This window comes from Sprattus sprattus (assembly GCF_963457725.1).
Source record: "Sprattus sprattus genome assembly, chromosome: 10".
Classification (NCBI taxonomy): domain Eukaryota; kingdom Metazoa; phylum Chordata; class Actinopteri; order Clupeiformes; family Clupeidae; genus Sprattus; species Sprattus sprattus.
The window spans coordinates 16,501,313-16,524,727 of NC_137908.1; the positions used below are offsets into that span (position 1 = coordinate 16,501,313).

Genomic DNA, 23,415 nt, shown 5'->3' on the forward strand with positions numbered 1-23,415 from the left:
TTGCTATAGGATAGGTGGGCCTATGGAAAACCTGAACATTGTCGTGACGTGCCTGTAATCTAAAGTTCAGATCGTTGAGGGATGAAAAGATATCGGCCAGATAAGACCAATTGAGAAGCCAATCATCAGTGAACAATTCGGCAAGAGGGGACATTTTCCTGGATGAGGGACGCATGAATATCATGTCTAAGTTCATAGAATCTGGTCAAAACTCTGTCTTTGGATAACCAGCGCACTTCGGTGTGAAACAGTAAGTGCGTGTGATCTGCTCCCATGTCAGTGCACAGTTGATCGAACTGCCGGTTGTTACGTGGCTGGCCTTAATGAAGTTTACAACGCTAATAACTTTGCTCAGTATTTTGACAGGGCGGGCGGTATGCCCTTGCATGCCAATGTATGGCAGTGTATGAAGCAATGATTCCATGTCATTTGTCATTTCCTTGCCTGCTGCCTCCTTTCTTCGCTTTACAACTCCGCTTTTCGTGCCGATCATATTTACAGCCATCGCTCTAAACCTATGTCAATATGAAAGGCACTCGTTGAGAAATTGTGCGGGAGAACCACGCGATTTGGCCCGCAATTAAAGCCTGCAAAATACCCAAATTAAACTAATTTAGCACTAATTATATTAACGTTTGCTTGTCAAAACATAATGTGACAGTCATTTGTACAGAAATTAGACCGGTAGGCCTATAGGTAAAAGCAGGAGGAAAGCGTATTATTATCTCGAAAACCAACGTGTGAGTGGAACGAAGGCAAAACGTAACCTACTCATGTAACGTGTCACCGTCAACATTAATAGAAAGATTTTGAAATACGTTTTCTTGCGGTGTTAAACGAGCCGTACAAGTTTAAAAGGACGAATATCTCTCTCGAAAAGCGTTAATCTATAAATAGACAAACTATCCGATAACAGACGCAGCTACAGATGCAAATCGTGACAAGGCGACCCCCCAAAAATCTCTCCCGACCCACCTGAGGGTCGCGACCCAGTCTTTGGGAAACAATGCACTAAACAATTCCCAATTCCCACGCTCCAGTAACAGAAGATAAATACCCCAGAGGAGGGAGGAATGATAAACCAGTGACTTGGTCGCACCAACGAGCTAAATCCTTACCAGCAAGGTGGCTAAGTGGTTAGACACAGCACCATTAGGTACACAGTACCACTAACCTGAAGAGCGCAGGTTTGAAAATCGCGAAGCTCGCGTAAGATTTCAAAAGCTACCTGAAAAGACACAGGTTAGATATTCACGAGTGGCAAACATGTCCCAAGTTGCTCAATCTCAATATCAGAGTAAGCCTGACTCTGTCATGTTCTTGAGATTCACTTTTGGCATGTAATTGTACAGAGTAGGGCTGGGCGATAAAACGATAAAAATTATTATCGCGATAATGACTTCCCTCGATAAAGCTATCGTAACATTAATTCATTTTCAATAATGTCGATAGAGAATTAGGAGAATTAGGAACAGCAGTCCATTTAATTTCTGTGATGCAGCAGGAAGTTGCAGAGAAATGGTAATTCAGGGTGGCCGCGGGGCATTAAAAAGTCTTAAATCGCTGCGTTGTCTATGGTTAGGTCAGAGTGTAGACTACTGCGCAGCTAAAGAGTCTACATACATGACTAGATAGCCTACTAGCTGGCTAGCCTGCTAGCTCTCTAGTCCTGTCAGCACTGTTTCCACACACTACACCACGCCCGCTAGCAATGTATTCATTTTACCATACAACGAACCAACAGTTTATGGAAATTAAACGGTGGTCACTTAAACATATTCATCACAGTGTGAGACAAAAAAAAATAACGTTACCACTTATTAGCCAGCTGTGCTGAAATCTGCTGTTGCTCTGATCTTGGGAGGTGGTCTACCTGTTGCTTTGATCGCTAACTTGCCAATGTAACTCAATCCCTGGAATACTTTGAGTAGTAAAACACGAACAATGTCCTATGTTTCCATTGTGCACTTTATTCGCAAATGTTATTTTCTTGCTGTCGTTCAAAATGATCGGAACGTCTTGCTTTGTTAGGGCTGAATCTCGTAGCCTAGACTCGAGGCAGAGCTGCCAAGCGTCACGCTTTGAGCGTGAGAGTCACGCAATTTGACCTACTCTCACACCACATGCCACACTTGACATTTCTCACGCTTATTTCCCCTTTCAATACTCTCAATTTTTTTTCTCCATGATATTAAACTTTGGTCCTTGCGGCTTCGAGTCACTCTGATTGACTGACCGAGATAACCAATCCGTCAGTCCTTTGTGCCTAAATCTAACCAACCACGGAAGGCACCACACAATATAAACCAATCAGAAGCAACGTAAGGCGGGTCTTGAAACCCACTCGACTTTTCCCCGCTTTCTAAAAGAAGTAGCCTACGTAACTCAATCGTGTTCACTGTTGATTTGCTGTTTCTCCTAGACCTAGACGAACCGGTTATTATCAGACATCAGTTTGCTTAGGCTACTTGGAAAGATTACTGTATATTTCCACTTTTGATTTGTTTTGAATTTGAGAAATGTTGGGAGTTTACAATAAAAAAGAGACATTGAAACCTTTGGTTTGTACAGGCGTTCTTGTCTGAAGCAAATGAAACAGACCTAATTTATATCGTCTTATATCGTTATCGAATGAAAATATAAATATCTATCGTGATAATTTTTTTACCCATATCGCCCAGCCCTATGACAGAGAGATAACCCCGAAATCAAAACCCTAAAGACAGAACTCTGAAAACGGAAGGCAAATCAAGAAATGTGATAACCCCGGAGCAAAACCCCAAAGACAAAATATTAATTAAATTATTATCGAGTACATTTTAATTTCGTTTTTATGGAGCAATAGCTGTAAATGGGAGGGGATACGTTTTGTCAGTTGAAAGCTGACCAATAAACAGAATCTCATTCCGTCTCATCACAAGACGTTTTAATTCAATTCCTTGTCGTTTTCAACCAATGGCTGCAGCAGGGTGTGTGTGGCTAGACTGCTGACAGTCAATATGCTAATAAGAGCATTTGGCACCTCTGTCAGCGGGAGGTGAGAATGCTAAACACATCGCCCCCCCTCCCCTCACCGGCCTGTTTCCGGGAAATTCCGTTCGTATGCGGCAGACGGATATTTCGGGGGAATGTCCGCGATCAACCAGGAATGGTGAGCATTCGCAGCTGTATCACAGTGTGAACGGGCCCGATAATCTTGGTTTTCTTGCAGTGAGAGTGTGTGTGTTTTACTTATATTTATAGTGTACTTTTAAACAGTTAATATATTGTTCAATTTTGGATAAAACCCAAATGATACCCATCCCTACTCTTAACAATGTTTACTGTCTGTTAGGGTTGTCACGATACCAAAATGATGACTGATACAATACCTTATAGTGGTTCTTATGGGTTGGCCTGGGAAGCACGGGTTCACTTATGTAGACATACATGTGTTAATCAGTTGCTACTGTGCTCTTCAAAGTAAAGCTTATGATTTGACTCTGAGCCAACGTGTATTTATTTTGTGTGGCACAGGACATGATGTTCATGGAATCATTTTTTTTCCTTAACTAAAAATAATTAGCTCAAGATCCACCCTCTGGCTCCACCAGCATGTATCTTATTGCATCAATTGTGTTTCATTTGGTGCACTTTTGCATTGTTTTAAACGTGAGGGTACCGCGGTACCTTCCTAGTATTGATACACCGTGCAACATTACTGTCTGTATAATGATATGGTTTCCGGCCTTTCAGTGAGAAAATACGAAAAACGGTAGTTAGAGTGAAATTGTGACTGTAGCAAGAGTCATAAAACATTTATCAGATAAGTCATTTGAGATTGTTGTGGGGAGGGTAAGCAAGTTTAACTGTGAAGCCTTTTATTGTTGGTGAGCATGTGGTCTGCCACTGTTTAGCATGTTCCATAACACAAACATATTTTCTTCATAGATGGTGCTCATTTACAAAGTTTGCCTGCAGTAGTCAAATTAATAGCTAGCTAGCAGAACTATTCTCAAGTGGGCAAAGCCAGCAGCATCTGCTGTCAGCTGAGTCCGAGAATAAAAAAAGGATTGATGAATCACTCCTCTCGTCTCAGGTAAACAATCTGATATCTAAAGAGATTTATTTGATAGTTATAAGAAACACAATGTTAGTTACAAACTGTTGCATTTGCTAATGGGATACAAATATTTTTTTATTCAACAAGTGGGCTTACGATAACAGCAGCTTGAAAGCTAGAGTAAACGTTTTCAGCTTACCAACAACGTTATGGGGAACGAATGTTATGGACTTCTAGCTAACATAATGTTTCTGGACAGCGTGGATGGCTCTCCCTCGCCCTTGTGTGTGAATGAGTGTTTTTTTTTTTTTTTTTGTAAATTAGTCTGTTCATGTCAATCGTAGATACTATCTGTTAGTTCATGTGTAACATGTTAAAAATGCAAACAGTTGGCTTTTTTAGAATCCATAGGAAGATTAAAAGGTGTGTTAAGAAGGTTTAGAAAAGCGTTAAAATGGTCATAACGTACCTTAGAGATTTAATTAATTCAGCTAATTTTCTATTTCTTAAAATGACATCACTAATCTCCCTTTTCTGCCTTGATCACCCCTGATCCATTATCTGAGAATCGATTTACTTTATGCCAGGGGTCTCAACCTCAAAATTACCCTGGGGCCGATGAGCGTCCAGTCTAGGCATTGGAGGGCCATATTTTTTTTTATCTTTTGGCTTGCCTATCACAATACTGTAGATACCACTTTAGAGTTGGCAAATCTACCATGTGTGATCAGTGGTACAATGGTAAGTGTTGTTGAATAACAAGTAGCTGACCCAAGTTTCAATTACTGGCCAATACAAGATGCGCTTTGGATAAAGGTGTTTGTTGCTCTTTAGGATCACATTGGTAGCCCATGACTTACATATACAGCAGTGATAGTGGGATAATGTGTATATTAATATTTGTCCTTCATACATGCACATTTCAAAGCAAATTCTGTACTGCACGCAGGGATTAAAATTAACTTTTTTCACCACCATCCCGGAACCGTCCCGAAAATCATTTTCAACCGTCCCGAAACGTCCCGGAACCGTCCAAATTTTATGGAGAAAAAAAATAACTAAATTCGGTGCAAATTAATTCAAACAACGAATTCCATTAAGATTATACAATAATAAAAACTGCTGCTGGCAATAGATTTAAAATCCAAAACTGTTTATTAAAACTCTCAATTGGTTTGGGTCATTTCTTAAAACTGAGATGACGTTCCTATTCCTGCATCCCATTTAATCCAAGAATATGTCTTTTTCCACTCAGGAAGGAACTTCCTTTTTAATTTAATTTAATTTTAATATTTTCTTTTCATAAATATGTATTAAATTATTCCCGATTTCGAGTTGGCAACTGTGGGCCTTCTAGAAGGCCCCGGAAGATTTCTTTCCTCACGTTGAACGTGACACGTAAACGTCCTTTGATTGGATACTGAGGCAGACCGGTGCAGTGCTTCAGTGCTCAGTTTAGTTGACTAATGTGAAAACGACGTACATCGGTTGCAATGCTTAGTATGCTAGTTGTTTCAATTGGTAAGACTAAATATAATTACATTAACCAACTCAAATAAACTAGTTTACACCAACTTGATAATTCCAGTTTTTGATACAATTACAACGCCACTTTCAAGACGGAACTTTCAAGAAAAACTGGATATCGTGAGGATATGAAGTTTAATGAAACTGCTTTGCAGGTGGGACAATGCGATGTTTAGTGGACAAACATGTTAAAGCTCACATATGCTACTTTCGGTGGACTGAATAAAACTTTGTAGACTAATCCCTGAAAATCGCCTTTTATTTTTAAGTTGTGACAGTAATATCCAAGCGATCATATAACTGAGAGTTTACTACTCTTAATGTATTGTTAATACGGGTGTATTGATTTTAAATGCTCCGGAAATATTAATTAAGTCTGTTGTACTCGACTATGTTAAGGTGATGCAATGCTCACTTATACTGCCTTTCTGTATAAATACAATGGTTCGAGAGCCATGGCGTCGTAATGATGGTATTAGGAGGTGGATTCACTCAGTTTAACGTGGTGTAGGACATCGCTGAAGGCCTAGTCGTGAAATGCACGGACCGCCACTGTTGTCACTAATAGAACACAAACGTGAGGCGCGAGTCCATTTCAAGTCAAGTCAGATTTATTTATTCAGATTTTTATTTATTAAATTAAATTGTGATATCTGCTTTGTGCTGATGGACTGATGCTGGTAGGCTACAGTAAAATACGCTACCGGTACCTTTTTTTTTATTTTACACCCGCCCTGTATTCGGGGCCCGGCCTTTATTTGTTCGGATAGACCACACCCCGCCTACTATCTGAAGCCCAGCCTCTAATTGAACCCGGGTCTTTCTTTGAGGATTTACGGTAGGCTATGTCAGTTCTCTCGTCCAGGGCCACAGAATACGCACTGAAACTTTTGCCTTTGACATGCAGCTAGATGTATTTTCTGATAATGACCGCCAAACTATACATAATCCGGTTTATAATTTGGTTATTTGTCAAAATGATAGAAGACATTCCTCCAAATTACCTATTTTAAATGATTTTGTTGCCATTTTGTGACTTCCTCTAATGAAAAATACTTCTTCACGCAGATAGATCTTTAAAGTTCCAGGTGTTGCGTAGCAACCCATTACTTGCTGACTTTAGTTTTCAAGATAAATGACTGATATGAAAGACGTGAATTAGAAGCACAAAACCTGTTGCCAATGGCTGGGGTAAACATTGCGGTGGCCCATTTAAATCAATGGAACTTTTTGCAAAATTCTGAGGAGCATGATGAAATCGCTTGGCAGCCCGGGTCTGACCCGCGGGCAGAGTTTGAGTTTTATGCATTCGCATGATCTCCATCCACACTACCGTTTTAATATCATTTACCAAATGTTTGCCATCCACATTAACACGTTGAAATGACAATTGTTGTCATGGTGACGCCATTCCTGCCAGATTTTATTTATTTTTGATTCATTAAGGTTTATGTCTGTAATGCAGTCAATGTTAAATAAATGTAAATTTAAGTTCAGCAATTTTGTGTGTTATTTGTTATTTTTATTTAATTGTTGTATTTTCAGAAAAAACTTTCTAAAATGTGTTAGCATACAGCTGTTCTAAGTTCTAACTAGGGATGCACCGATCTTTGATATTTCTTTCGATATTTGTATCGGTATCGGTACCGATATTGAAGACATTTCTAGATCGGGTATCGGTGACAATGGGCCGATCCATATTTTTTTTTTTTTTTAAATGCTCAGTTAAGTTCGGTGAATAGTGACAAGTTCAGTTCGTCGCCCATCAGTGGCAAAGTAGTTGTGCCTTATACATTTCCAATGCTTAAATCATCATTGTTCGACATGTATGTGAGGCATTGTGTGCGTACATAATGAATGTAAGGGGTTTCATGAAGTAACGACTGTGATAGGTAGAGTATTATGAGTGCATGTTGCTATTAGTAGCGGAGATTTAGTTATGTTCTGATGTTGATTCGCTGTAATAAAGATGGGTTCATCATGTTATGATGGGCATGCCACTTTAATTTAACTAACTTTTAACTTGAGGCGCATCCTCAGTTCTTTTAAAGTTACAGTATGTAGCAATTGTACTTTAGGGTTAGGGTAAGGATTAGCAATTTTACCTTAAAATAACAGCTTAAAAAAATGTGGCCGCTATCATGACGTTTAATATGGAGAATGGCCTCTGTGCCATTGCAATACCAGGAGCCGTATTACTGAGCATGTAGGTTTTTGGAAGCCGCCTGAGTACTACTCTCTGCCGGAATAGTAAGTTACTTATTTGCCGTCTTGCTTTGCGTTGCACTTGCTTGATGTTTGACTGCGTTAGGAAAGTTGCAACTCAAATGCACACAAATGCGCAAACCTAGGGTAGGTCAACTTTTAGCCAAAAGCTAGGTAGCCTTGAGAGCTAGCAACTCAGGCTACTACACCTATAAAATGAGCCTAGCGCTGGTGCATAAACCGAATCAAAAATATTAACAAAATGGCTAATGTAGGCAAACTAAAACATTCAAATGCAGTCAGACACACAGTGATTAACCCTTACTGCATCCACAGTGCAAATAAGTCAGTAAAATATAGCTGCAAGCAGCGACGGCGGTTTCCTCCTCCAAACATTGCGAACCAGGGAAAAATGTAATTTTGTGACAATTTGTCACTGTATAGAAAAATCCATGCTGCAGACTTGCCAATGGGATATTACATTTCAAATCCAACATTTACAATGCTTTTGCCTTGAAGTTTAGACTGAGTGGAGGTTGTGTGTGTGCGCTTACCCTGTGTGTCTGTGAGAATGTACAGTGCCACTTTAAAGTATGTGAACCCCTTGACCACTTAAGCGTTTTCTGTTGTTTTACCATGATTTTTCATTTTTTTATCACCAATTTTCCATAGATGAAATGTCAGGTTTATGTTTATCATTTGCATGTACTTGGTTAGAGGAAATTGTTTGAGTAGCCGAAAAACTACATGAAACATGGAATTAGTCCATTTCAAAAGTAAGTGAACCCCCAGCTGAATTGATAAAGTCAAGCAGGTAACAGATTCAGTGAAACTTATTTGGGTGATTAATTAGTCAATTGAGCAAACCGATCATCTGAGACATCCTTAGGGAAAGGTTTGGGCAACACAGATTAAAAGAGAGAAGAAACCAACCAAACTACTGTAGTGCCGAGGTGTACCCACACAGATCAACAATGCCGAGAGGAAACGAGATATCCGAGAACATCAGGAAGAAGGTACTGACAGCCCATCAGTCTTGGGAAAGCTATAAGACCATCTCCAAAAGATTCCAGCTCCATCCATACATCCAAGACAAATCATTTTGAAATGGAGGGCATTCAACATGACCGCATCTCTGCCTAGAAGTGGACGCCCATCAAGACCATCACCAAGAAGCACCAGAAGAAGAATAATACAGGTAAAAGTCAACCCACACATCACCTCTACAGAGTTTCAGACCTCTCTGGCAGCATCTGGGGTAAATGTACATGGGTCTACAATCAAAAATCATGGTAAAACAACAGAAGTGGTCAAGGGGTTCACATACTTTAAAGTGGCACTGTATGTGTGTGACAGCAAGCTGTGTGTCTGTGAGAATGTGTGTACGTAAAACAAAGCCTGCGCGTGTGTTAAGGGGAGACTGAGTGTGTCAGACACGCGCGGAAGAGCAAAGTAGCAGAGAGAGAGACCTCTTGAAAATCACCCTAGAATTTAGCCAAGCATGCATGTTTCAAATATTCACCAAAAATCCACTTTTCATCTTACTGTCAACTTTTTTTCAGATTTGTGTACTAAACATTCTCAAGTGTCTTCACATGAACTTGTGATTGAATCAGAGTATTACTTTTTGACCTGTTGATGTGTAAAGCATTATTTTAGCGTTAACAATCTATCCAATTTGCTTTATATCAATCATTTTTCAAGATACGAAGTTGCCTTTGCACATGGGAACATGTTGTAGTGTCTTCCAGTGACATATCAAGTTTGGTGTTGATTTGTCAAAGATTTGCCAAGACATGACTTCACTTCCTGTTTGGCGACTTTTCGGCTGCATTTCAGGGCTCTACGCTAAGGTTTTTCCCAAGGAGCACATGTGCTCCTAAATGAAAACATTTAGGAGCACACAAAGACATTTAGGAGCACAGCAGGGTTTTTTTTACGCGGAAGCAAAGCATGTCATACTCATTTGCGACCTATAGTTCCAAACATTGTATTTTCCAACGTTTAACCCCATTCATGTTCAGTTATTCCAAAGCAATTTTGGCTGGTAAATTGATCAAATTACTGCATTTGTTCATACAACGCTTTGGTTGACCTCTTATCAATTGTTATTAGTAGTATCTTACATAGCCAGCTTAACTTAAAGTTTATTGTAAGATATAGCTTGTTAGACTTAATGCAGTTAGAGTTAGACTGTAGGTATCACATTGGTTTATAGTCTGTCAAATTAGTTCTAGTTATTGGTGTTCGTTGGCATACAAAGTTAGTCTTCCCTTATAAGCCTAGTTAGTACATCTGATTAGAGCTAGCAACAATTAATTGCAGATGAAGGGGTCCCCTATCTCCGTGTTCATTTTGGCATATATTTTAGATTCAGTCTTAAGACAAAAATGCATATTACTTTTAGTCACATTTAGTCATAGTTATCCTTCTTAGTTTCAGTCTAGTTTTCGAAAACTCATTACAATTTTGTCTAGTTTTAGGCACATTTAAAATTCCATATTATAGCCACATTAAACTCCTTCACTTCTCAGGCCAAGGGACCTCCTGTTGTGTCTACTACATAGTAGTCTAGCTTGCAGTACTTAAATTGTGGATGCAATTAGTCTCCAAGATACAGATCTCATGCCTACAGCTGAATTCCAATTAAATCAATGTAAATAATAATTTAAGGCAATACTTTATTAACAGAATTATCATTCAAATATATGAGAATACATGTTCTCCTCATGTTTAATATTTATATAATATAATATTGTTGGCTTATCTCATGGGCTGTTTGCAATAAAAAAAGAAATTTCCCCACGTAGGACTACTAGGCGAATGTTTAGCCTAAATGCACGTATCGAATAGCCTACTGTTGTTTATCTGTAACGTTTTAGTTGGCTAGGTTACTTTTTCCAGAAGGGATCATAAAGCAGTAGTAGACTTACGTAACTTTGATATTAAATTAAAAGAGATGGTGATTGCTGAAGAACATTCGGGAGAAAAAGCAGCAAAGAAGTTTGACATTGACCCGAGAGGAATGCTATAGGCTACGACTAGCAGGTGGAGGTAGAAAGAAAGTTAGGCTGGATATCAAACCAGCTCATTGAATAAATGTTTTCAGTCCAGGATAAGTATAATAGTGTCTAGAAAAACGATTAAATTCAAGGCTTTGGAAATCTTTTCCTCCGTGACTGACAGTGGAGACCATAACGCCGATGTTTATTTTTTACGTTGACACCCCGACCTAAAGCGCAACGCGATGTGCAGCCAGGAAGTGTTGAACGCATATGCAATGAATTCCAAAGCCTACTGCAATTATGCTCATTATTTAAATAATTAAATTCTATAACAGAAGATAAGTAAGAAATAAAGCCCTGCCCTTAATACAAGCCTGCCCCAAATAAAGGCCGGGGCGCTGTGCAGCCTAAGTAAATACAAGCCCCGGCCACTATTTGAGGATTTACGGTACTCTCTTTTTATATGGCTCTGGCCCATTGGTTGCGAATCGTCGTTCCCATTTGCAGGAAGTTCAGCGCGTCATCTTGATATGTTCACATCAGTCGCAACACTGTCACTTGTTTCCATGTGAAATCAATGGAATGCTTCACTTTTTGGCGCTGTATTGACAACTGTCTGTCACTCGCACACTGTGCTCGTAAATCATTTTTCAAGTTCGCACGTACTTATTTTTAGGCGCATATGCGAGTGAAATACTCGCACTGTAGAGCCCTGCATTTGAGTGGCTGTATCGGGCAAACGGTTTTTGAAATCGGACATTTTCATTTTTGAAAATCGGTCATACGGTTCAAAAGTTGTGTGTGTTACAAAAGTCCAACTTTGCCCTGTTGGTGGCGCTAGAGTGGTGTAATGAGAGCCATGAAACTTGGTGTGAATGAAGAAGGGACTGTCCTTAATGAGTGTGCGAAATTTCACAAAAAGTTACCATATGGTTCTAGGGGCTGCCATTGACTCCCATGGTACTAACATAATAAGAAAGCCTACAAATATAGCTGCAAGCAGCGATGGCGGTTTCCTCCTCCAAACATTGAGAAACAGGGAAACATTAATTTTGTGACAATTTGTCACTGTATAGAAAAATTCATGCTGCAGACTTACCAATGGGATATTGAATTCAATGCAATAATGTGCTAGAAGGCTGTGAAATTTGGCACCCTCTTTAAGGACAGTCCCTTCTTTATTCACACCAAGTGTCATGTCTCTCATTAGATTCATGCCGCACACCTACCAATGGGATATTACATTTGAAATGCAATGCTGTGCTAGAAGGCTGTGAAATTTGGCACACTCATTAAGGACAGTCTCTTCTTTATTCACACCAAGTTTCATGTCTCTCATTAGACCACTCTAGCGCTACCAATGGGTCAAAGTTGGACTTGTGTTAACACACGCAACTTTTGAACCGTATGACCGATTTTCAAAAATGAGGCACCATTTGATTCCCTGGATCAAGACAAATTAAACACACCCTATGGCGTCAATTTCACTCAAATATTTGCTGACATATGACTTCACTTCCTGTTTGGAGCCTTTTCTGCTGAATTTGAGTGGCTGTACCGGACAAACAGTTGTGAGGATGAAAGTTCTAAATTGTAACTTTTGTGAGGCTAGGTTTGAAGATCATCTCTGGTGATTTTGAAGAAGATTTGCCAAAATTGTAGGAGGAGTAGGCTTTCAAAGGTTTTTGATAAAACCGGAAATTGCGGAAAATCTATATAACCGGTTCAAAAGTTGCGTGTGTTACAAAAGTCCAACTTTGCCCTGTTGGTGGCGCTAGAGTGGTCTAATGAGAGCCATGAAACTTGGTGTGAATGAAGAAGGGACTGTCCTTAATGAGTGTGCCAAATTTCACAAAAAGTTACCATATGGTTCTAGGGGCTGCCATTGACTCCCATGGTACTAACATAATAAGAAAGCCTACAATAACAATAGGTTACCTCCTACCGGAGGAAACCTAAATATAAATGTCCTATGGTATGCCAGCCTGACCTAACATTACCCCCAACATTGCAGGCCACTCCGTTGCTTGGGTGCCGTGTGACCATAAACTAAACGGCCGCTTCACTCGAAAGCAAACAAAAGGTGGAACCGTTTACCTTGAGGCGTTGGAAGATTGGAAGAGAAGAGGGTGGAGAGTCCTATGTGTGAAAGCGTGCGCGGAGCCCCATTCCTCGTGTAGACCTGTTCGCACTGGCGTCAATTCTTTATGTCCATCCATCTTGTCATAACGAACGGCAAAGAAATCCTCCTCTTTCTTGGCCCTGTTGGGCGGCGACGAGACATGATGGTGACTGCGTCTGGCTCGAGCACATTGAGCTAAAATGGAACCCAGCGTGGGCTAGGCTAGGCGTCAACCCAGTCACTGATCTCTAAGTTATCTGACCGAAAAACTTAAATCAGTTAAAATCTCGTCCTTTAGCCTAGGCGTCAACCCAGTCACTGATCTCTAAGTTATCTGTCCGAAAAACTTAAATCAGTTAAAATCTCGTCCTTTAGCCTAGGCATAGATAATAACTGTAATTGTAAAGTTATGAACAGGGAGCTCAAACTAGCCGTCCGCTTTCCTCCCTCTTGGTTCAAAGGTCACATTATCATGGCCACCAATAAAATTACAGAAACGAAGTTTCAAATGGGGAAAAAATACAGTCCATTACTCTGGCAGCATGTGGCATGGTGAAAAAAGATAGCATTCAGTTACAACTTGGAGTATCATGCCTGTACTGAAGGGGATTTTTATGCATGAAAAGGAGTAATGTGAATCAGCAGTCCTTTGCTCTTTTATGTCCAGATGTGTGTCTCTGAAAACTGAAATTTAATTCCAAGAAATGTTATTGAATTGTGAGAACTGAATATGAAAGTATATTGAAAGTAGAATTTTCAGTGAGGATCAAATACAACTTAGAGCAATTTCATTTTATAACATTTGCTTTATTGAAATTCAGTTCCGAACATGGGTTTCTTGTATACAAACATTGAAGGCTGCGCGCGCAAATCCGCGGCAGAAAGCCATCTACCCTAATACAAATGAATACAGAAAGCCCAGTTTAAATGTATTGTTTATTACTTATTTAGCCTACCGTTCCCTATTCTGTTGGCATGAATGCTTGCACACACCCTCAACATATTCCCAAACGTAACCTTGTACATTGTTGAGCCTTTTTCTATATTTGATTTGATTTGATATTTTATTTTTCCTGGCAAACGGATGCTTCCTCCTAGGTATAATGAACATCTTACCAACTCTGTTAGAGCAGTTCACCACACAACAACTCCCTGTCATGTTGCCTTCCTCCACAGCTTTCTCATCCACTTCAACGTTATCTTGCTTCTTTCTGCCGCGAGATTGCGCACGCAACCAGTGATGACGTAGCCGAGAAACCCATGTATACATTCAATTTCGAATTATACTTGTCAGATTCAGTTTTTCAATGCAATTATTCACATTGATACATTCTAACTCAATTATCAATTATTCAAATAAATTTGCTTCTGACACATATTCCTGCCTTTATGTCGGCCCAATTCCAATTTGCTGAGTCAAAGGTAGGGGAAATGCTAGTTACCATAAAGTACAGAAAGTCATATTTCTTCTGATTGATTTGTATACATTTTTATCATTTTACTAATGTATTTTTGCAGGCTGATCTGAAACAACCAAATTAATTTAGCGACTTCACTATTTCCAAAGTTTTTGTTATATTTTGAGTAATTAAACATTATTTATTTTTCTTTCTCTATAATACAGGATGGTGTCAGGATTGATTATGGCACTGACGGTGATAAGAAACATAATCTTGAGCAAGTAGGCAGCAAATATTTATTCAGCATCAAAGATCTTGGGCCAGACGATGCTGGGCTTTATCAAGTGGATGTAGAAGACGCCAATGTGCTCTCTTCTAATTTCAAAGGTACATTCATGCACTCAAATACTTTACACTCAATTTACAAAAACAATTCAGGCTCTCTATAGCAGTTTCTTACACATGTATGTGTCTTTTTTGTATTCCAGTTCCTGATGTTGCATTTGCCTCCGCAATTAAAGACTGCAAAGCCAAGGAAGGCGAGAATGCTACATTTGAGTGTGGCCTGTCTGCTCCAGTTGATAAAGTCATGTGGTATGGAAATGATGTAGCAATGGAAGATGAAGCGAAATATGAAATCACTGTTTCAGAAGACAAGTTAATTCACAAAGCTGTGATAAAAGACCTTGACATGGCAGACCAGGGCACCATTATTGCCATTGCGGGTATAGTCCCATGCAAAGCCTCACTGGTTGTTATAGGTAAGATTCTTTTCTTTGTGATTTTCCCAGAATAGTTTTCTGTTGTTTTGATAAATACATTTCCTCTGAATCTTTCTCAACTTTAATAGAGAAATACTGTATGATTCACTTGAGATTATGACGAGCTAAATAGTGTGGGAATGCTTTCGTCATTAGTTGCAGGTTTTTAGCCCACATTAAATTAGACTCCCCATTGTAGTGCCTTCTACAGTGGTAAAAGCACCAGCAACCATTACCCATGGCTACACATGTACACATTTCACCAGTTTCAGTATTGTATCCTTCTGATGTTGTGTTTACCTTAATAAAGCAATCAGAGGGGTGTGTTGAGTGAAAAATGTATAGGATATTTCAGCCCACATTATCTTTAAGAAGAAGGGAATTCTGAAAAATTATTATAGGGATAGCCTGGTTTTTTCCCTTATCTCTCAGTTTGTATTCAAAATAATTTTTCCCACCCTCTACTTCAGAGGATCCGAACCGACGCAGAGGCAAAGGAAGTGGTGACGACGATGAGGCAGCACGACTCGCAGCAGAGAGAGCCAGGCTCCAAAAGGAGAAAGATGATCTGGAGGCCAAGAGAAGGGCTCAGGCAGAGAGAGATGCGGCTGAAGGAGGAGACGGATCTGGACTTGGAGACGGGTCAGGTGGCGATGGTTCTGGTCAAGATGGATCTGGTGGTGACGGCTCAGGGGATGGCAAAAATAAGCACAACAGAAATGGCCCTCTGGTACCTGACACCATAATAGGTGAGCATGTTCAGGGGCCTACAGTGATGAGTAGCATGTTAAGCTGTATTGTGTCATTTTCATTGTCCAATTAACATCAGCGGAGAAGAAGTGAACTAACATCCAGTATCTGTTTACTGTTTCCTGGGTGCACTATTGATCGTATTTGCCTACATATATATGGTCCCAGTGTTCCTATACCTAAACATGTCAGTAGCAGCTCTAAGCCAAGTTGAATAAAAATCCTAAGTACTTAATTTTTCAATTGTATTAAATAAGTGTAATAGTCAAACTTACTTGAGTGTGAGTGTTAAATATTTAATATATAAATTAGGTTCAATAAGTATCAGTTCCTCTTTCCTAAGTACTTCATTTTTCAATTGTATTAAATAAGTGTAAGTGTCAAACTTACTTGAGTGTGAGTGTTAAATATTTAATATATAAATTAGGTTCAATAAGTATCAGTTCCTCTTTCCTCCAAACTATGCAAATGTAGTGTCTGTCATGCAGCTGCATCGTAAGAGTATGAGGAGCTCTACACATGTTGAGCACATGAGCCTCAAAAGCTTCTACACTGAATTGAGAAACAACTTTTAACTTAATTGGAGAATGAATACTATGTTTTGTAAAGACTATGAAGAGGTCTAAAGACAGAATCCACTGATTAGGCAGGGTGAGCATTGTTTCTAGTATTTTGTCTAACTATTGATTTGTTTTTCTACACCTGAAAAAAAAAATCACAAAATCTGTTATGATGAGATAACATACAGGGTGTCACCAAAAACGTCATTAACATGATGTCCTTTGGCCATCATGTATAAAGGTATGCTTTAGTGGAAATAACAAGGATGCATCAGACCAAAGGACAAAAGGACTACATGCTCACATGAAGCTTGTACCAGCTTGGAATATGATTTTTTCCTGAAATGTCAATCGCATGAGACACATTGGAAAGAGACAAGAAGGCCTTATCATTATGTTTAAAAGTAAAAAAAAAAAAAAAAAAAAAAGGTCTGAAAATTGTCTGAAAAATGTAAAGCCTAATTTATACTTCTGCATCCCTCTCCGTCCTCGAAAAAAAAATGGGCGGGCGGGGGCAGGCGGTTGATTCAGAAAAAATTGAACGTACTGGTCGGGCTTACATACTACTCCGACGGCTATGCGTCCTAAAGCCTATTCAACGCCAGACCGCTGGGTGGGGTAACTACTGTTTGTCGAGCCCGTAGCTACCACATAACCTCTTTATTGGAAGTCATTGATTGTTTTTCCCTCCTGACATGACACGGATGCTGCTTCAAGACCTGTCGGGCAGGTGCAGTCACATGGGCCTTGGAGACATGTAGCACAGTCAATAGTAACATGTCTAATGCTATATATTCACTTGAGTAGGCAAATGTATCTCCATCGTGGTGGTCATTTTTTTGTGAAAAACATTGCGATTTATAACAAAACGATATGCTTATCTTACATACAATACAGAAACTATTATAAAACGATCCAATAAAATTAATACGTTCTTATTTACTTTGGTATTTTTGTCCCATTCATACTGCAATGATCGCTGGGTAACCTTTGAATAACTACAACGCTATGACAATGCACTCATTGGCCACGAGACGGTTGCCCTTGTCAAAAAGTGGTAACGTGAATGTGTCACTATGAAACAAAGCATGCACACTTCGAACAAAATTACCCCCCAAACTCTGAGGACAGGGCCAGAAAAATAAACCCACGGTATTCATCATACATCATGCAGTGTTATAGTTATATCAGACACACAGCAAGAACATGCATACCTCAACATACAGTTGTGGGACTGCGATTTCAACCATGAATATGTTGAAAAACACATACATTAGCACACTTACTAATGATCATCTGCCAGGCTCTCACACACGAAAAGTTGATTCCAAAACTCTCGAATTTAAGACAGAGTGGACTGACAAGTAGGCTAAGCATTTGTGCTGCTTGTGGGCAGGACAAAACTGATGTGTTTAATCTGCAACGAGACGGTTGCCCTTGTCAAAAGTGTTAGCGTGAAACGTCACTATAAAACAAAGCATGCACACTTCGAACAGAAATACCCGTAGAACTATGAAGTACGGGGCAGAAAATTAAACCCACTGCAGTCTTCATACCAATCCACATGCAGTGTTATAGTTATATCAGAAACACGACAAGAGAATGCATACACATGCCAATAAACATTATTCTGATTCTGATACCTCAACAGTTGTGAGACTGCCTTTTCAACCATGAATATGATGAAAAACACATAGGCTACAGGAGCACACTCACTTATTATCCTCTGCCTGGACACCTTTAATGCCCAATTTTCAAGAAGACGATCTTAGAGAAATCGTTGTGTGTGTGGTAGTCGTTTATTGTATAAATTCCTCCTCCCGGAATCCTCACAACAGCGAATGATGGCAACTAACAGACAATGGTTGATGGTGGAGCTGCTGGACTAGTTTGAGTTATAAGCAGAGGACGTGCTTGTAGCGATTTGAGCGACAACTACAACAACAACAGAACAGGAGACAGGTGGTACGTACGTTTACTAGATTTTCCGCTAGCGTATTCACAATAACTCTCAAAAGTGTGCTGCTAACAAGTACAACGTTGTCGTGCCGATTATGCTCTCACACGCCACTCTCATTGAGGCAGAAGTAATGTTTGACTCAAATGTCTTTCACTGCCGTTTTATGTAAAGTCAGTCATTCTAAATAGGTTCTACACATACATGAAATACATTTCCTATTTAATAGATGCAAAGTAATTATGCTGCCAGCATTACTCCGTAGCAAATTACGTTAGATGTCAGTTGAAGCTGGTTGGAGAAGGCACTTTCAACACCGAGCCACCAGCCAAGAGACCAACAGTGGTCGGGAGAAATGTACTTTTCGAGGGTTTATATAAAATACGGTAGCCTAATGCTGCATGCTGTGCAGCTTTGTAGTTTACCAAAGTCGTACTAAAACATTTGGACAGAAAACAGGAAATGTGAGGTCCTGACATGTGTGATTCCGGAAATGATGTTGTTTGGAAATGATGTCGTAAACTGGCCAATCACAGCCAAGGGGGTCTCCGACTCTCTCCGTCTCTTTAAGAAAAGTAGAAAAAAGCGTTTGTCTCCGACCAGCTCTCCGACGGCTCTCCGACGGGTCGGATGGGCGGCAACACCTGGGTGAAGGTGTTACCAAGGCGTGCCAAGGCGTGCCAAAGTGTCCCTCTACGACCAAATCGGAGAGAATCGTAGAAGTATAAAAATGCCTTAAGAATTGTTTTTTAACATAATGAGTAATATGGGTTTTTTTTCACACAGCCTAAATAAAATGTAAGCAGAGACTGTTTTTTTTTTCAAATTATTACAAGTCATTAACTTTTATATTGACACTATTCATTATTTTTTACCATATCTGATTGTACACGGCAGCTTAATATATTTATGTATCCAAGTATTTGTATTAGTGTGAAATGTTGCCTAGGTGGACCTTGTATATGACACATCAATGCCAAACTATTATTGTAGTCATATAGAAATATATTGACCCTCATGTCCAGCGTAAGTGATAAGAGTGCAATTGTGTCACACCAGCAAATAACTCCTGAGCATAGTAGCATAGTACAGTTTGATAGCTTGACAAATATTTCATTTTTGATTTGTGCATCACTCCGAACTATGCAGGGAGTCTGTGGCACTTCTTGACACTCATTTAACCTGCTTTGGTAAGTGATCTGAAAGGTTGTCTATCGCATGTCCCCTTGAGATTGCATAAATGATGCAAAACCACATTGTTAGGGCTGTCCCATTCAAGTCACCTGCCGAATAGATCAGTCATAGCATTTTTGGCCAGTTCAGTCTGTTTCAACAGATTATCCACGGTAATTAATTTATTAATTTAATTATGTGAAAATGGAAATGATAATGATAAAGTAGCCTGAGATTATTAGCCGCTGTGTTTATTTTCAAGGTTATTAACCTGTCAGTCTAACAGAAGGCTATTTTCAATACTGAGAGCATGTGGATTTAACACAAGAGAACGTGATCACAGTGTACTATGTGAGCACAATATGGGATTCACTCATATGATCCTCATAACATGATAATTTTTTTTTACAATCACATTAAAATGAATTATTTAAAGAATATGCGACTAATTATCATTTAATGCTGATAGGACCTTCTGTAATAGTTCTGCTGTCTGCAATTTAGTTAGGTAGACTTTGTTGTGTGTGCCATAAAAGGAGTGGTTAATCGTTAACTGAGACAAAAATCAACCGTTTTGGTCATTTCAGTTGGGGACAGCCCTAGACATTGTATTGCATCTCATGAAACAACCAATGGTTTATTCATTGTGTTATGACATGAGGGAAATTTATGGAATGTTAAGGTCAGGAGTGGACTAAAATATAAAAATCCCTTTAAACCGACTTGATTTCAAAAATCTTTTAACAAGATCAATGTAGTTCCCCCTTTGAGCTACACAGAAATAAGTACTAGAAGTCGAGTGGAAACATCTTTATATAACCTGATTTATAACAGAAGAATACTAATTTCAAATGGAAATGTCCTGAAAGTCATTTCCATAAAAGTTATAGTGCTGTCTGCAGTTCTTAGGTGACAGTTTTTCTTTAGATCATCATAAGTACAGTTTATCATGTGCAATTATTGCTCTCATGATATTTGAGTCATGGCTTGCTTTGAATGTTGTTTGCCGATTATGGAAAAGTTTTTTTGTTTTGTTCTGTTATTTGGTGTTCTATTTTAATTCTATACACATTCTTAATCAACAGCTAATGTAAATGTATACATAACTAAAATTCTCTGACCACAATATGACAGCATGAAGTCATAGTATTGAATCAAAAGTTAGTTGACTTCAGAATGTAAATGTACAAAACAAAGATTTTAAAACTAGCCCATGTTGATAACATCTCAGATCGTCTGGAAACCAAACTGAGCTGTGAAGAATCAGGTTACATTTTTATTATCATCTCCACATACTAAGGTCTCTTCAATCTTAAAAGGCCTAGATGTTATGACTGTTATCCAGAGATATTCATAGTTGTATTCTTCCTTACATCAGATCCAGGATTCCATTTCGCCAGTGGATTAACAGACACCAGCGCCAACAAAGGAAACAAGGCTGAGCTGAGCTGTGTTCTCAGCAGCGAGAGCTGTGAGGGCGTATGGTACAAGGATGGAAAGAGGGTAAACTTTGAAGGGATGAGGAAGGGATAATGCATCTGTTTATTCATGAATGGCAATGCCCATTTTCATTTATTGGTGGCTTTCGTGGCAGAGTTCTGAAATGGAAGTAGAAATCTTGTATTTTGTCATAACCTGTTTTTGCCACTGATTTGTTTGTTTGAGTTCATACAAAGTATTCTGAACTTCACTTGTATGTGCCTCTTAAGTTGACATCAACAGAGGGTATTACTATTATAAAAGACGGGGCCAACCACAAACTGATCATCCATAGCTGCTCTGAGGAGGATGCAGGGAAATATCGATTTGAGGCAGGCGGGCGGAAATCGGAGGCTATGCTCATCATTCAAGGTCAAACTGATTTTATTCTAGTGGCTGCTGGGAAAGTCAGCTTTCCAATTACAATGTCACAAGCTTTCTTTTTCTTTCCCTGTTTACAGACCCACCAAAGATTGACTTGGATTCCTTGAAAGAATTCCAAAAACCTGTCATCATCAGAGCAGGTGAAAATGCCTCGTTCAAGCTGAAGTTTATGGGGATGGAGCCAATGAAGGTGCAGTGGTTCAAAGAAGGCGAGGAGCTACTGCCAGGCCTGAACGTGAGAACCGACTCCTCTACCACTGGTAGCTCTCTGCTCCTGACTAAGTGCCAGCGGAAAGACATGGGAGAAGTCAAAATCAAAATCAAAAACGAGCATGGCACCATTGAGGCCACGACAAAGCTCATTGTTCTAGGTAAGTCAGGTTTTACATCTGGAAAATGTTTTTTTGATTATATGTTAAATTGATCAAGCATCTTAGGAATACACATCAAATTTCTACTAACTTTGTATGTTTAAATACAAAGCCATAAGTTTAAGTTTTATGGAGGATTGGATGATACAAAAAAAGCTGTTTGCGTTCTACTTTTTCAAATGCATGTTAGTAATATTACTTTATATCGATTTTTACTGAATTAGCAAATGGATAAAAATCCCTTCTCTTACCCAACAGACAAACCCACCCCACCACAGCCACCAGTAGACGTTGTAGAGAGTTCACTGGGTGCTATTGAATTCAAATGGCGCCCCCCAAAGGATGATGGTGGATGCCCAGTCACCAACTATGTGTTGGAGCGCCAGCAAGTGGGGCGCAACACCTGGACCAAGATAGGGGAGATCCCTGGTCAGCCTTCATACAGGGACACAGACATAGACCACGGCAGAAAGTATACCTACCGTATTAAGGCTAAGAATGTTGAAGGCATTAGTGATATGATGGAAACAGATGACATTGCTGCTGGCGTGTTGGGTAGGTCTCACTTTCTCGATACTCATTTGTGATGTTACTTTTGTGGTCGAAAAAGTATTTGAAACATGCATTAAAGATGTATATCTGGACTTGGGTCATTGAAAATTCTCTGCATTAGATTACGTAAACAATCAAACATGGCAACTAATGGTTACTTGTATTAATTTATAATGATTAATAATTAATATTGCATTTAATTGAAACAACTCAAATGTTGTTCTTATTTTTATCCAGCCCTCCCTGGTGCCCCAGCTCCTCCAAAGATAGTCAGTGCTTTTAAGGATTGTATAAATTTGACATGGCCACCTCCGGCCATCACTGGTGGAGTCAGCATAATTGGCTACAATCTGGAGAAACGCAAGAGAGGAAGCAACTTGTGGACTATGGTAAATCGTCCTGATGAGCCAATCAAAGGTATGAATGGTTTCAATGTCTTTTGATCCTGTCCTGTTTGCAACAGCTCTCGGACAATTTTTGCTGTACCTCTGAGAGATAACACGCTTTGACATTTACTATCCGAGGGAGGTACTCGAAACAACTAAAAACAAACTAATAATAATCAAAAAACAGCATTAAAATCTGTGGCAGTTTTGTGACAAGTGCTCTAAATGCCAGTCACTCACTGGAATGGCATTCACTTTTCTGCACATCCTCTTATAATTTATACTTTGCTTGGTCACACTAGAAAGGGTTGATTGTTAGTTTTGTGTCTCGTAATTTTAAAAGAAATGTGCACGTGCAGAGCCTTTATAAGTGAACATATTCTACAGCATTAAAATCTGAAGAGATGATGTACCATACTAACATTGTAATCACCATTTTATCCACAGAGAAAAAGTGTGCAGTGACAGATCTCATCGAGGGCGCTGAGTATGAGTTCCGAGTGTCTGCCATCAACATGTCAGGGACAGGAGATCCCAGCATTCCTTCTGAACTGGTGTTTGCAAGAGACCCCAAGAGTAAGCCTGGGTCCAATCAGAAAAAGCTTCCGTATTATTTTTCATTTGTTCATTATCTTTCTTTCTCAGTAGCACCAATATTGAAAAACCCTAGTAGCTCTCTGGTCAAACTTGTTGTGATATTTATGGTGAAACTGACTGCAAATGTAATGCAAGTCATGTGAG

At 39.4% G+C, this 23,415-nt stretch overlaps 1 protein-coding gene across 4 annotated transcripts in view; it reads left to right on the plus strand.

Moving 5' to 3' along the window:
• Positions 1 to 23,415, plus strand: part of LOC308371306 (immunoglobulin-like and fibronectin type III domain-containing protein 1) — a gene marked incomplete at its 3' end in the record, with an annotated part of 62,022 nt that overhangs the window by 33,790 nt on the left and 4,817 nt on the right. For all 4 annotated transcript variants that reach the window (XM_080846155.1, XM_080846154.1, XM_080846156.1 and 1 more), the window contains 9 exons: positions 14,526 to 14,688; positions 14,790 to 15,062; positions 15,533 to 15,811; positions 20,881 to 21,005; positions 21,212 to 21,353; positions 21,443 to 21,736; positions 21,995 to 22,291; positions 22,526 to 22,705; positions 23,122 to 23,250. In XM_080846155.1, the coding sequence (XP_080702281.1) occupies positions 14,526 to 14,688; positions 14,790 to 15,062; positions 15,533 to 15,811; positions 20,881 to 21,005; positions 21,212 to 21,353; positions 21,443 to 21,736; positions 21,995 to 22,291; positions 22,526 to 22,705; positions 23,122 to 23,250 (1,882 nt within the window). The remainder of the gene's footprint in view (positions 1 to 14,525; positions 14,689 to 14,789; positions 15,063 to 15,532; positions 15,812 to 20,880; positions 21,006 to 21,211; positions 21,354 to 21,442; positions 21,737 to 21,994; positions 22,292 to 22,525; positions 22,706 to 23,121; positions 23,251 to 23,415) is intronic.